The sequence below is a fragment of the Orycteropus afer genome, unplaced genomic scaffold (genome assembly GCF_000298275.1).
Source record: "Orycteropus afer afer isolate SDZICR_OR568_19922 unplaced genomic scaffold, OryAfe1.0 scaffold00048, whole genome shotgun sequence".
In the NCBI taxonomy this organism is placed as follows: domain Eukaryota; kingdom Metazoa; phylum Chordata; class Mammalia; order Tubulidentata; family Orycteropodidae; genus Orycteropus; species Orycteropus afer.
In genome coordinates, this window is record NW_006921635.1 from 6,335,868 (window position 1) to 6,350,625 (window position 14,758).

The 14,758-nt window shown below is 40.2% G+C and overlaps 1 protein-coding gene across 1 annotated transcript in view; it reads right to left on the reverse strand.

Annotated features, from left to right (window-relative positions):
* The window catches only part of HECTD4 (HECT domain E3 ubiquitin protein ligase 4), a 195,967-nt gene that overhangs the window by 87,744 nt on the left and 93,465 nt on the right, over positions 1–14,758 (reverse strand). Inside the window, exons 7-12 of the mRNA XM_042780607.1 lie at positions 9,433–9,625; positions 6,309–6,467; positions 2,676–2,789; positions 1,794–1,934; positions 717–949; positions 194–339 (exon numbers count right to left, since the gene is read on the reverse strand). Coding sequence (XP_042636541.1) covers positions 194–339; positions 717–949; positions 1,794–1,934; positions 2,676–2,789; positions 6,309–6,467; positions 9,433–9,625 — 986 coding nt within the window. The remainder of the gene's footprint in view (positions 1–193; positions 340–716; positions 950–1,793; positions 1,935–2,675; positions 2,790–6,308; positions 6,468–9,432; positions 9,626–14,758) is intronic.

The following is a 14,758-nucleotide window of genomic DNA, read 5'->3' on the forward strand; positions in this document are numbered from 1 at the left end:
CAAAGCTCAGAAGGTAGAAGGGGAGGAAGGAGGACAAATGGGAAAGGTAAACGCACGGAGAAGAGCACTGATGCTGCAGGATGGTAATCAACGCCATAAATCACAATGTACAGGAATCATCGAATGCAAAACCCATTTGCCCTACAAATTTTCACCCAAATCACAGTTAAAAAGAAAATTATTCACTGCTTACCTGATGGCAAGGCAGACTTCCTTCTGAATCTCAGGGCAAATCTGATCCTTTGGTGCCATCAACAGCTGCCAAAGAAGCAATCCCGACCGTCGAATGATGTCGCGACTCCTTTCAGTTTGTGGGCTGAAGAAAAACTTAAACACCACCTACAGAAACATAAGGGTTGCATCTAAAAAATGCTGATTCTCCTGGGGGTAAAATTATCCTTATGAAGAAAGACATGATACGCATTCTTATGAAGAAACATCCAGGTAGATTTTTAATCATAATCTCATCTGTTGTGCAATGGTATAATTACATTAAACATTTTACGTATATCAACTGCAATGAGCTACATATAGCAATACTTCATTAACAGCAATGCAATGACTATGATAATTCTAATTACAGGATTAGAATGCGGTAAGATACCAAACAGGAATGTTACTCAATTTTCCTTCTGCTAGAAATTTCTGCTGGGTAAAGCTAAGATGTGCCTGTCTTTTTCTCTATCATCGTACTTATCTCAAAACAGTGTATTTACCTGGAAGACCACAAGAATGCAGCGTATAATGCAGGCATCTCCATTAACCATGGCCTTTTCCATTATGTCACAAATACTGCTGAGATGGTGGGCTTCGATTGGATGCTGCTTGCCCAAGACACTTGTGAGAGGAAGGCTGGGGTTGGTAGCAAGAAGATTGAGTTGGTGTATGCACATCGCACCAACATGGTGCAGTAACTGGTTTATAACCTCGTTTGTGGTTATAGCCTCTTCTAGAAGATGAAAAGGAAACTCAGTGAGGAAAGACATCTCTATAGGTGGTCCCCAAGGAACAGACCTCTCTGACTCATAAAAGGTGCACATGCACAAGGAGAGAGCGACTTGGTTCCAATCTCTTCTACTACTTCCCCCTGGCACAGAGTGCTGGAGTGGAGTGCCTTGAGAACTTCAATACCTCTAGACCATAAGTAGCTATGACTTTGTATATGCTGGACAATGGGCCAAATGCTTTACATGCACTATCTTAGAACAATCTTATGAATTACAGTGTTGTTAGCCCTATTTTGCTGCATCCTATAAATTCTGGTATGTCATGCTTTTGTTTTCATTCACTTCAAAACATTTTCTAATTTACCTTGAGATTTCTTCTTTGTCCCATGTAATATTTTCAAGCCATGAGATTTTAGGCAAATAGTAACCTAATACTAAGAATCTTACTAGTAATATTTAAAGGTCCTGCAACAGTAATTCTAAATAATTTGAAATTTGTATGTAAATAAGCATTTATTTACATTAGCAATGTAAAACATTATAATAGTATATAACAAATTATGAACCAATTTTTTTCAACAAAGTTCTGATAATTTCAGCAGGAACATATCAAATTTCTTTAAAAAAAAAAAAAAAAAGTCCTACGGGCCAACTCCAAAGCTCTTTTACTTAATCATAAACCAGTATTTTGGGGTCACAGATAACAAGGATTTGGCTTTGTAAGTTCAGAAAGGGAAGGCTGTTGACACGTTTTGGTACTCGGTCTGTTCCCCCGTAGTAAGGCTGCTGCACTCAGTCACGTGTCGAGGGGAAATCTCTTCCTCTGAGACTGTGAGTTCAGCTCACCTTTGGGCTCAGTGATGATGTGGCTTACTCCAAGTCTCTGGCAGACATAATGGAAGGCTTGATTCCCAGGATTACACCACTGATCAATGTAGTCATTCGAGCACGTCCATAGCATGTTGTTCACCGTATCGTAACAGGCACCTGCAAAAAGAGCCTACGTTACTCAACTGTCATGTCACCATCTGTCTCTGTACATACTTTTTACCAGCACTGCTGAAGAAGAGAGAATGGCCAGGGTCTCCCCTAAGGCTGACCATCCATACCTCCACTCCATACATTTACCTGGCAAGGTACTAGGTTGGGACTCAGCAGTAAGAAGGCAGGGTTCAATTTCTAATTTAACTCCTATGTAAGAACTGAATAAATCCCATAGAATGATTAACTCTTATGAATGGATTCACATCTGTCATACTTCCAAAAGGGATTTAGTTGGCTTACATTAAAAACCCAGATACAATGGGACCAGTTAACATTGTGAACAATGAAAGTTTTAGTAACTGAGCCTAAAACATAGATATGAGCTTCCCAGCAGCCAGGGCAAAGAAAGAAAAAAAAAATCCAATACATTACAAACAGTTACTGTGTAACAATAAGAAGCATACCGATGCCTCATGTGAAATAAATTGTATGGATGTGCTTTAAGGAGAATTTGGTACAGTCAGCATCACATAACACAATGAACAATATTTTCAATAGCACTTTATACAGAGGAAGTTCACATGTGGTGATTTCTTACAGTGATCCTCAAAAAACTAAACATTATTATTATTGTTATTATTTTATTTTAAGGAAACTAGAATGTCAAGGGAAATCGGCAAAATTTTTCAAGAGAAATAGCTAAACTGTTGAATTTTCAAGGAAATGTGTGCATTTGTTCCTTACCCAATCCCGGGACAAGAGCACCACGTCCAAGTGAGCTTCCAGCAGCGTCGATGAGATCAGCACGACTTGTAAACTGACCATCCGAGATATTATACACCAAGCTAGAGGCTAGAACTTCAGAAGCAAACACTAAGTTGTTTAATGAGCCTTAAGAGGAGGAACAGTCTACTCTTCAAAGTTTAAACCCTAGTCTCTTAAGATTTGTATTAAAAAAAAAAAAAAAAACACCATTTTTTTGTTTTCAATTGGTGAAAGGAGGACACTGAAAAGACACAGAGGACCACAAAAAGCCAACCAATACCAAAGCATCTTCCTGAATTTAATAGTGAACTAAATTAAAAAAAAAAATATTTATAAAAATGGAAGTTCTTTCATGAAGGTTTACTCAATATAGGTTATTAAAAGGGTAATTACAAGAGGGATTACAATCATTAACACCACAGCATAACACTATTTACAAGAAATAATTTTTATATAGTTGGTGATCAATAAACATTGATGGTCATTCAAACGCAGCTCAGTTCCTGTCCTTCCAAGTAGTGGCTCTAACACTTGGAGACACTTTGCCTTTTCCCTCCACGTAGGATTGTGTAGGCATGAATAACGTGGGCTGTGGGTTTCTGGGTTTTAATTCCAACTCTATCCCTTATGGGGGACCCTGAGCAAGTCATTTAACCTCTCCGAGTGTCAATTTCCTAGTATATAAAGTGGCCATAAGGACCAGCCTCACAGGGTTACTGTGGAGGTGAAATGAGTTAAAATGTATCAAGGATCTACAACAGCCCTGTGCTAGCTGCAACTATTCTGTTCTTTTCTTGTCTACTTTCAAACATAAATTCCTAATGTTCTATCTCTAGAGTTTGTTGGTTTTTCTTAATCCCATTGCCCTAGTAGCCCAGGCCCTTAGCATGCCTGACTTGAGTGAAAAACTACACTGCTCTTTCTCTTCTATTTTCTACTGTTCCATCCTGCACACCAACAGACAGACTTTCCAAACTCTTCTTCTCATTGTGCTCACCATACATAGCTACCGACATAGGTAACACCTGTCTGTCACAACTTAAACTCAAGATGCTGAGGTGGCTCCTTTCCTCATGCCGTCACTCCTCTCCATCCCTTTCCCAATGATCCATTCTCTCTCATTCTACAGGGTGTCAGTCTGCTCCCCACAGTTCACACCCCATCTTCTTGGTGTTTCATATTTCTACATAATTTCTCCCAACTATACTATGAGCTCCTGAAGGCAAGCACTATTTCTTTCACTTTCTGACAGGCCCCCCAGTGACCAATGTGGGCTAGAGCACAGAAGGTATTTAAGCATTTTTTAATGTGTTGGTCTAAAAAACAATCACTATACAACCTATAGCCTCATTAAAAAAATGGCACCATGTAGGCCTTCTTTAATGAAATGGGGCCAATCTCAACTGAGTGAAAAAGTCACGCCCACAAGACTAAAAATGAACTCTAAGACTAAAAACAAACTAATGGGTTTAGAGCTTAATAAGACTAATGGTCAATTAAAACAACAACCAAAATAAAAATGGGCAAAGGATCTGAATAGATATTTCTCTAAAGAAGATATACGAATGGCCAATAAACACAGGAAGAGATGCTCAACGTCACTAGTTTTCAGGGAGATGCAAATCACAAACTCAAAGGCAGATGAGAACAAGCGGTGGCGAGGGTATGGAGGAACTAGAGCCCTCATGCATTGCTGGTGGGAATGTAAAATGGTGCAGTAGCTTTGGAAAACAGTTTAGCAGTAGGATAAGCACAGAGTTACCATACAATCCAGCAGTTCCACTCGCAGGTATATACCCAAAAGAACCAAAAACATATGTCCACATAGAATCTTACACCTTCATGTTCACAGCAGCATTACTCATAGCCAAAAGTGGGAATAGCCCTAATGCCCATCAACATGTGAAAGGATAAATAAAATGTGGTAAATAACACACAATGGAATGTGATTCAACCATGAAAAGGTATGAAGTACTGATGTATGCTACAACATGGATGGACCATGAAAACATTCTACTGAGGCAAAGAAGCCAGTCAGCCACAAAAGGTCACTTATTACATGATTCCTATATAAAAAATCCAGAATAAGATAAAGACAGAAAGCAGACTGGGGGTTGCCAGGGACTGGGGAAGAGTGGGGAAATAAGGAGTGTTTTGTTTTGTTTTTTGCTAACAGATACAGGGTTTCTTTCTGAGGTGATGAAAGTGTTCTACAGTCAGATAGTGGTGATGGTGGTGGCACAACTCTGGGTACACTACAAATCACTGACCTGTACCTTCTCAAGGGGTGAAGTTTATGGTAGGTGAATTATATCTTAATGCTGTTATACAAAAAGACTAACGGAAAAGTTACAAGGGCTAAAGAGGACATATGTCATAAAGCGCCACACTGGTCACATTCAGAGAGCTCTGTCACAGAAAACAGGCTGCTGAGAAAAAGTTCAACCCATTTGCTTTTAAGGTAAATGAGTCTAGAGTTAGTTAAATTCCAAGCACACAGAACTTCTTGAGCCCTAAAGGTTAAGCTGATACTGCATGAACAATTCTCTTTAAACTGCTGAGGTCAAATTTGTATCTGATGGCTTACATTAGAGCAAGCAACATTTTTTTTTTTGTTTTTGTATTTAAAGCTATTTGTGTCATATAACCCTTTCATGGAATAATTGCAGAATATGAAATACTGAGAAATTAAAACAAGTAAATATTTTAAAACATTTTATGTCCCTAAACATATCTGAGGGAGCTCTAGTAGCATAGTGCCTAAGGCATTTGACTGCTAACCAGAAGGCTGGTGGTTCAAACCCACGAGTCACTCTTCAGAAGGAAGGTTGGGCAATCTACTTCTGTAGTGATACCACCTCTAAAACCCAAGGAGGAGTCAGTATGAGTTGCAATCGACTTGAGGGCAGTGCTTTTTTTAAAATATATTTGAAGGAAAAAGAAAAAGAATGCAAAAATAAGCTATTCCTATACATAAGAGAAAGACTGGGCAATCTACTTCTATAAGGATTTCCTGTCTCAGAAACCCAAAGGGGGTCGCTATGAGTCATAATTGACTCGATGGCAGTGAGTTTGGCTTACATAAAAGAGGAATGTTTTCTTCATTGTATGTTTTATTCCACTTATCTATTTTCCCACTCTGTAGCTAAAATGACACTGCTTTAATTACTATAGTAGAACCCTCTCTTTTATAAAAAACACATGTACATTTACAGACATTAGTGAATTTCACATCTATTATTGTATATTCTCCCTTTTAACGTTCTGCATATGCATTCCCAAATGGAAGCACTTCACATTTGTTAACGAGCTCTGCGAAATTCTGTCACATGAAGAGGAGCTCTTGCCATGTCATTTGCACATCATGTAGCAAGAGGTTATTTTATTTCATAAAACTTTACTGAACTCATTATTATTTCCAGCAATTTCACAGGATGATGGTTTCAAAAACATACACTCATATCATCTACAAATAATTCTATGCTCAGTCCCCCTAGCCTGTAACTATGCTGACCATTGCTATTTCTGCTTGTTATCAGCAATAATAGGAAAGCTTTAAATTTCAGAGTTTAAGGCAAATGGTGGAAAGCATCACAAAGAAAATGCACTTACTTTTTAAAGATGATAAACCACTTGTTCCACCAAAAAGCGAGCGGGTGGCAGAGCTGCCCGATCCCCCCGGGGGTGGGACCAGCATCACCAAGTATGTGCCACAGGTGTAGATGGGTGTCTTCCGCAGCATTTTTAGGGGCAGCCCACAGCTAGTGTTCGCTGGTGGAGGAACAGAAATGTTGAATAGAAATATTTGCACACAGATGAACTTGATTACCAAAACAGACTAGGGTAGAGGGGCCCCCAAACTCACACAAGGATGTGACCAGACCAGGAAAAAAGAGCAAGAAGTAGAAAGCAGCAGGAACGTTAGGGATCTTCCAGTTCAGCAGGACCCCAAGCCTGTCACGTGGCATTAATATTTCTGGAGGGTGCTCCAATATTCAAAATGCTCTTGGGTCTCTAAAAATTCCTCCAAAAGAATGAATCCTCACAGGGACTAGATCTCAAAATAAAAGAAGAATCCTATTGTTTGTGTTTCTCCTGGGAAACTCATGTTCTATCACAGAGCTTTTCACTTTACACAGAACAAATTTTTGACAGGTTTGTGACAGTACATTCATTTCAAACAGCTTTGAACATGAAATCAGTCAGAAAGCTCAACTACAACTAGTTAGTAAAAGCTTTCACAGTATCTATCACAAAATAATTTTATACCTACATGATTCATAATGATCCACTATAGGGGTATCTTAGGATCAGTGACAAACTATCATTAAGGAAATAATTATTGTTCCTAATCAAGAGGCATAACATGTACTCGAATCTCTCTTCCTGGCAGATCTGAAACATGGAGTGTACTCAAGGGTTCTCCACACCCTGCCTCGTGAGCACCGCGAGAGCCGAGACAACAACACACAGGCCCTGACACAAAACCATCTTCAGAGGGTCTGTCTGAGATTAGAAAACTGACAAAAAGGAAACCTCGTCTGTCGGATATTTGTCTTAAATGTTTATGCTTCTAAAATGATCCCTTTTTTAAAAAATAAAGAAAACCTTCCAGCCCCCAACCAGAATATTCTCCATTCAGGACATAAAGTCAGGAACTTAATCCACTTTTATAGATAAGAAATGCAAATTAAAATGGCAAAAAGGACTGTGATTAAAAAATTAGCAACTTTGTTCACCAAGATGTTTGCAATAGACATATTCTTATTAACATGGCAATAAATATTAGTTTATCACTTTGATTTGGGGATTGAAAATTCTAGTCCTTCTGAATATTTAATGAATTTTCACAACTTCATTTATCCTACAACTACTAACTTCTTATGTAGTAGCATCATGGTGAATGAATACACAGACAACATTTATGAGTGTCCAATGAGATCACAGGTTTAGAAAATACATCAATTTCCACAGAATTCTAAATGTAGCTTTGCCTTCTGAGGTCTCTCTTTGGTATCACCCACCCACACTTTCTTATCCAAACATTCCTTCTGTATTTCTACCATTCAGAGTACGGTTCGGTTTGCCGGTTTGCTCCCAAGGGACAAATCCAGATCAAGCATTTAGCTTGTTGTAAAATATTCATTTAGGTAAGTAAGCGACTGTCCTCTACAAAGTATTTCCTACAACTCAAGTTATTCACTAATTTAAGTTACAACAACTATGAATAATTTCTTCACTTATGTTTGATACAATAGAAGCCTATGGAAATAAAATATTATTCTTAGATTCTAATGTGGATTAATATGTGTTTGATTTGGTAGTCTCATAATAAGTTAACCATTTTCTCTTCTGAGCATTTCACACTGTAAAGGGATTAAAACATTAAACTGCATTAAATTCATTAAGTGCATATTAACTCAGACATAGTTTTTCTTTACATATTTTTCTGGCCTTATCTTTTAGTGCTATTTCATGGTTTGCTGTAAATTCAAGTAGTTGGTATATAATCTATAAACTCTTCTAGAATAATGGTTCTTAAACCTTTTTGGGCTTATAGATGACTTTGAAAATCTGCTGAGAGTTATGACGGATACATATAACATATAATTTAAAACTTTAGGGGCCATATTTGTGAACTCCTTAGAGGGTTATCCCAGTTAAGAACTTTTACTTTCAAACTGTGGAACAGTGTCTATAGTGTGCTACCTTTTATTAAGAAAAGGAGAAAAATAAGAACACATACATTTCTTTTTCATTGTATTTGCATAAAGAAACCCAAAGATAAATAAAACCCAGTAAATATAGCTGTCTATAGGGTATGGAAAGGAGCTCTGGTGGCGTAGTGGGTAAGGCATTTAGTTGCTAACCAGAGGATGGCAGTTCAAACCCACCAGCTGCTCCCAGGAGGAAGATGAGGCAATCCACTTCCGTAGAGATTCACAGCCTGGGAAACCCAATGGGAGTTGCTCTAAGTCAGAACAGATTTGATGGCAGTGGGTTTGGTTAGATAGGGTGTGGGAGGGGTGCTGGTGGCACAGTGGTTAAGCAATCGGCCACTAACCAAAAGGCTGGTAGTTCAAACTGTGAGAGGAAGATGTGGCAGTCTGCTACCATAAAGATTATAGCCTTGGAAACCTATAGGGGCAGTTCTACTCTGTCCTAAAGCATCGCTATGAGTCAGAATCAACCAGACAGCAACAAGTTTGGTTTGGATAGGGTGCAAGGCAAGGGTAGAAGATGGAATATGCCAAGATAGCGGCAGTAAGACTTCTCTGCATGTACCTCTTTATATTGGGTTCACTTTCAGGCTTTGGAAATGTATTACCTAGTTTAAAAAGTTCAAAGACAAACACTTACTGGTAAAATTTTTAAAGAGAACTACCTGTTGTAGAAGATGTGCCTCTTATTTGCTTGATCAAGATTGTGTTTAGTGGAGATGATGCTGAAAAGTTGGGTTTTGATACTCATGATGCATATTCTAAATGTGAAGTCAATTAATTTATACTAACAGTGATGATGAGGAGGAGGAGATATTTACAGTTAAAGACAGGATGTGTCACTTATCAAAGACTCATGCTAACTAACTTCCATGGCCCACAACGTGCATTAGCATGGAACACAAAGAGAGTGGAAGGAGGTAAGTAAGATGAAAGTGCTTGGCAGGGCACGCAGTAAGTGCTGTGGAACACAAGTTACACAGGGGAGCAGATCTGGGGAGTGAAGACCAGCTTACCTGCCTGATCCTCCTTCAGAGTGTTGGAGATGGTGGAGCCAGTCAGGGCAGCCAGCGTGGCGGAGGGGGAAGCTCGATACCGTGAGAGTCTGCTCAGAAGCATCTCATTAATGCTCTTGGCAGACTCTCCTTCTTTTCTCATCAGAATTGTGCGTTCCTGAAGAGGGCTGGCTACAAATACACCATTTTCAATCTAATATTGAGAGAAAAAGAGGTCCTTAGCTGATAACCGTTTCCATCTAAACAGCAAATTTCTACCTGAGAATTATACTATTGTGATGGGTTACTCAAAAACATTTTAAAAACTGCACCTGAGTAGATCTATACCTCAAAACTTAAGTGCTCTCCGACTGGTACACCATGTGATCCTCAGCCTATACAACTATGAGACCAGAAGAACTAGATGGTGCCTGGCTACCACTGTCAACCACTTGGAGGGGGATCTATGTAGGAGATCCTGGATAGAGAGGGAGAACAATGTGGAACAAAACTCAAAATTATAAAAAAAAAAAAAAAAAATGACCAGGTTTGCTGGTCCAATAGAGTCTGGTGGAACCCCTGAGACTATGGCCTCTAGCTGCTCTTCGGGTCTGGAATTGAACCCACTCCTGGGGCTTCCAGCCAAACAAAAGACAGGCCTATGAGCTGAACATTTACACTAGGTAGATACACTCCGTGGAGAGAACAATCATGGGAGAATTTCTGTGTATGCACAGGGAGACAGCTCAGGGGGTAGGAGTGCATGGGAGGGAAGGATACAGGGAAGAGGTAACTATGGGGAGGAAGTAGGAAGGGAGCTGTTGCATTGTGGGAAATTGCAGTCAGTGTCATGAGACAAAGTGCATGTGAGCTGCTGTATGGAAAATGAATGTGCTCTGTAAATTTTCACCCGAATCACCAAAAACAAAACAAAACAAAAAAAAAAACTTAAGTGCTCTCTAGAAACTAGTGCAAACAAAAGGAAGAGTAAGCTAAGTCTGAGCACTTCAATTTTTCATAAAAGCCCAGATTTTAAGTGTAATGAGTCAAGTTTAATAAGTTCTACATAGTTGTTGATTAAAATTTCTTATACTGAATTCCACAGGCAGCACTCACTAATTGCATGCCTCTCATAGGTACAAGTAAGATAAGCAAACAAATCATTATTTACAACTATGAGGACAATGTCTTCTTGAAACATAATTAATGGCTGTCTTGGTTTTCTAGTGCTGCTGTAACAGAAATACCACAGGTGGATGGCTTTAATAAACAGGAATTTATTCTCTTACAGTTTAGGAGGGTAGAAGTCCAAGTTCAAAGTGCCAGGTTCTAGGGGCTGGGTAAAGGCCTCCTGACCCTGGGCTTCAGCTCTGCCTCTTGCTCCAAGCCCACAGGAGCTAGAAACTTTTTCTGACTCACACAGCTGCTGGCTGCTGAGGCTGACAAACCCAAGACCAACAGGTAAAATGGCACAATCCATTGCCAAGCCACACAGCAGGCCAAGACTCAGCCAAATGCAGGGTCCAGATGTGCCAAAAGCTAAAGACCTTTCTCAAAGCTTTCGAAGCAGGTCACCCCCCAAAGGCAGCTCCCTTTCCACTGATTAATTAACGTCCCACAGCAGATTTCACCACAGAGGTGATTACAATCTCATCATGAGAACAATGGCTGAAATGCAAACTCTCTACTGACAACACTTAACACCAGCTACCTGGATACTGGCAGAGCAATTCTGGAGAAAGGCAGATGCTGTATGCTAAAAATACATGCCAGTGTTACCTGGATCCTTGCTGGTACCTGGCAATCCTTTCATTCATCACTTGATTATTCCCTAGGCAAACCTCTGGAGTGGTGATTCCAAAACTCTTTCACCCATTTGGGGTCTGACTGTGAGCAGATCACCTTGCTTCCACTCACTGTGAGCTTCTCCCAATCATGTCTCTTCCAACTCAAGAACCTCCACGTTCAGGCTCATTTGCTCTTCCTTTCCTCTTCCTTCAGAGCAAGAAGGTTGCCCCTCACATTGCTGCAGGTCAGCTCTTTCACCTCAGCCTCTAATTCCACGTTCTCCTGCTTCCTCTCCAAGTGCTCCCTCTGCTCCTCCAGTATCAACATGCCCCCCTCCACCGACTCCTGCTCTTGGGTTTCAAATAGTCACAGGTCTGTGAGATTTTAAACACAATCTTGCTGGCCCATCAAAACATGATCCCTTTGTTCCCCACTTCGGTTTGTTGTCTGATGTCTCAACTATAGCTCATGTGGCTTCTGCATTTCCAGCCGCCTTTTAAAGCCTGGTCTCCTGGATCAGGCTAGAGCCTCAGCAACTGGCCCCACTAGTGGAGGTCGGATGGGCTGGCCTGCAGCTGTGGGGTATGGAGAGATGACAGAAGAGGAGTTCAAAGCTGTAAGTCTAAGGAAGCAACTAAAAATCAAGGCGTCTACAGTGACAGCCTGGTAACAGAGAAGAAGCAAGAGAAAGCAAGTAAATTCAGGAGCACAGCCAAGAAAGCCTCCCACGGGCGGCTCTACACACGGGGGGAAGGGGGTCTCCTATGATGCAGTCACCAAGGATAAGGGAAAGGATTTCTTAGAGAGTCCAGAAGTGCTGCTTCTCTTTCCTCACCCTCTGCTTCTTAACCCTGTGAAGTTTGGTCTCTGCAGTCAACACTCCCTAACGAGCAGACATTCTTGATGATCCACCACAAACCTAAAGCCCAAGCCATCAACCTCTTCCCTAACTTCCTTGGACGCTGTTCCATGGTTGCCAGCCTCCTTGGGATTCTTGGTGGTAAAACACAATCCTGGTTCATTTCCTTTTAATGTAAGTTCTGTGTGAGTGAGTGAAGCCAACACAGTCTCTGCCTTCCTGCTCTGTCTCTTCTTTGCTGGTTTCCCATCTCCACGGGGTAAGTGAGAGCCCTTCCAGGATTCAGACCCAACCTCTGGTGTCTAGGACCTCTGCCTGGAACACTGTTCCATCATTCAGGCACCATGTAGAATGTCACCACTCAAGGAGGCCTTCTCTGATTACCAATCTGAAGACGACTACCCCCCCCCCCGAGTCACATCACATCACCCTGTTTTGGTATCTGCACAGCACTTACTGTCTGAAATCATCTTACTCATTAATTCATTTATTGTTTGCCTCTGTCTCCCCCAATACCATCTCCTCGAGAGCAGAAACCCTGTCTGCCTTGTTCACCACAACATTCCCAGCACTTAATAGGCATTCAATAAATAGTCAATGCCTCACTGAACAAGCAAATCAATACCCTCCCTCATATTAAACTATTACCTCTTCATGACAAATCTGAAATTTCTATCTATACCATTTTTGCTAATAAGATCTAGTCCTGTTTTTATTTTTTATTTTTAATTGCCAGCCTAGCCCCCTAAATTTCTGCTTGACTACCCAACTGTCAATAAAAATTCAACACATCCCACCTCTTACCACATCCTTTTACCCCCAAGCCTCCTGCTGGATTAATCTTTAGCAAGCATATGTCTATTTATGTGAGACAACTCTAAATATAACCCTTCAAAGCCATCCAAGATAAAAATCAATCACTTTAAGCTTGACATTCAAAAGCATTACCCCATCTAGTGCTATGAGAAAAATCAATGGATACCTTAAAAAAAAAGAACAAGCTACATAATTGTATTAAAATACATCAAACATATTGCAAATAAAAACTGATAAAGCAGCTGTGAGAAACAAGGTCTGCTTGGTGCACAAGGGGCAAATCTGCTGAAAACTGACTCCAGCAAGGAGATGCTGGGGTTAAAAGCTACTGACTGAGAAAGGAGACGAAGCAGCAGCACAGTCGGCAGCCAGAAGGGACTGCCCTCCTAGCTACCACCACCACCATCCTGGTCCAAGTCAGCATCAACTGAAGCCTGATGAATGGATCGGCCTCCCACCTGGTCTCCCAGCTTCCACCCCTCTCCCCAGTTTATTCTCCACCCAGCAGAAGGACGGGACATAAAGACAGTAAGAATAATCTCTTCTAAGAGTTTTGCTCTAAAAAGCTACAAAGAAGTAGGATAGTAGCTGGAGGAAGGATACACTATGTATATTTGTACGCTGTTGTGGATAATCCACTAAGAGGGGAAACTTGTTAACAGAAGAATAAGTCTAGCAAACACGTCCTCCACCCCAACTTTTATCACTCAGCTGTGAGCAATGACACAATGTGTTCTGAACCTAATTTTTTATACTTAATAATATAACTTGGAAATTAATCTACTTCAATATATGCAGATCTGCTTCAGACCTTTCAATGGCTACACAATGTTCCATTCTGAGAAGTACCATGGGCAGTAACCCAGTATCTTTGCTAAGCTTCCAGAAGTTAGCGTTTTAGAAGCTGCTAAATTAGAACCCTGTGTAATTTTATATAGTGCCTAAGGGATTTGACTGCTAACCAGAAGGCTGGCGGTTCAAACCTACTAGCCACCCCTCGGAAGGAAGACCGGACAATCTACTTCCATAGAGATACTGCCTCAGAAACCCAAGGAGGGGTCGCTGTGAGTCAAATTGACTCAACAGGAGTAAGTTTGGTTTTTATGTGTGTGTGTGTGTGTGTGTATTTTTATGATGAAAAATTTCAACCATACACAAAAATAGAGAATAGTATAATGAACCTTGGTACACCTATCATCTAGATTCAATAATTATTCAGATATTGCCACACTTGCTTCACCTATCCTTTCTTTTTTGGCTCAACTCTTTTAAAGCATATCCTAAACATCATTAATTCCACTCCTACTTCCTTCATTAAACATTTCTAAAAATATGGACACTGTCTTACATAACTACCATGACATTATTATTATTCAAAGATAAATTAACAATAACCCTTTGGTTTCATCTAATATCATTTTAGATTTTTCAAATTTCTAATTCTCTCCCAAAAGTTCTTTTACTTGAATCAGACTCCAAATAATGATTCCAAAGTTGTTATTTTAACCTAGAGCAGAGCAGGCTCTTCCCTCCTCAACTTTTTATTTCACGCTGCTGGCAGAGGCTAATTTTAGTTGCTCTACTTCCGCCATGGCAGGTATGGGCTTTTTGATTGTGTAACACTATATCTAAAAATACACTTGATTGATACTTTGGCTGAATACTGATTTCTAAGTTGGAAATCAATTTCCCTTAAAATTTTCAAAGTACTTGCGTTGTTAGTGAAGGCAAACATGGGTATATGGATGGATAGATGGGTGGACAGGCTAAATGATCAGGTATGTCTATGAAATGGGGAGTGTATCCAAGAACATATATAGGGTTGGCAGACAATGGTCCTACAAGTTTATGTGAATGATCAGAATTCCCAGGTGTACAGTAGAG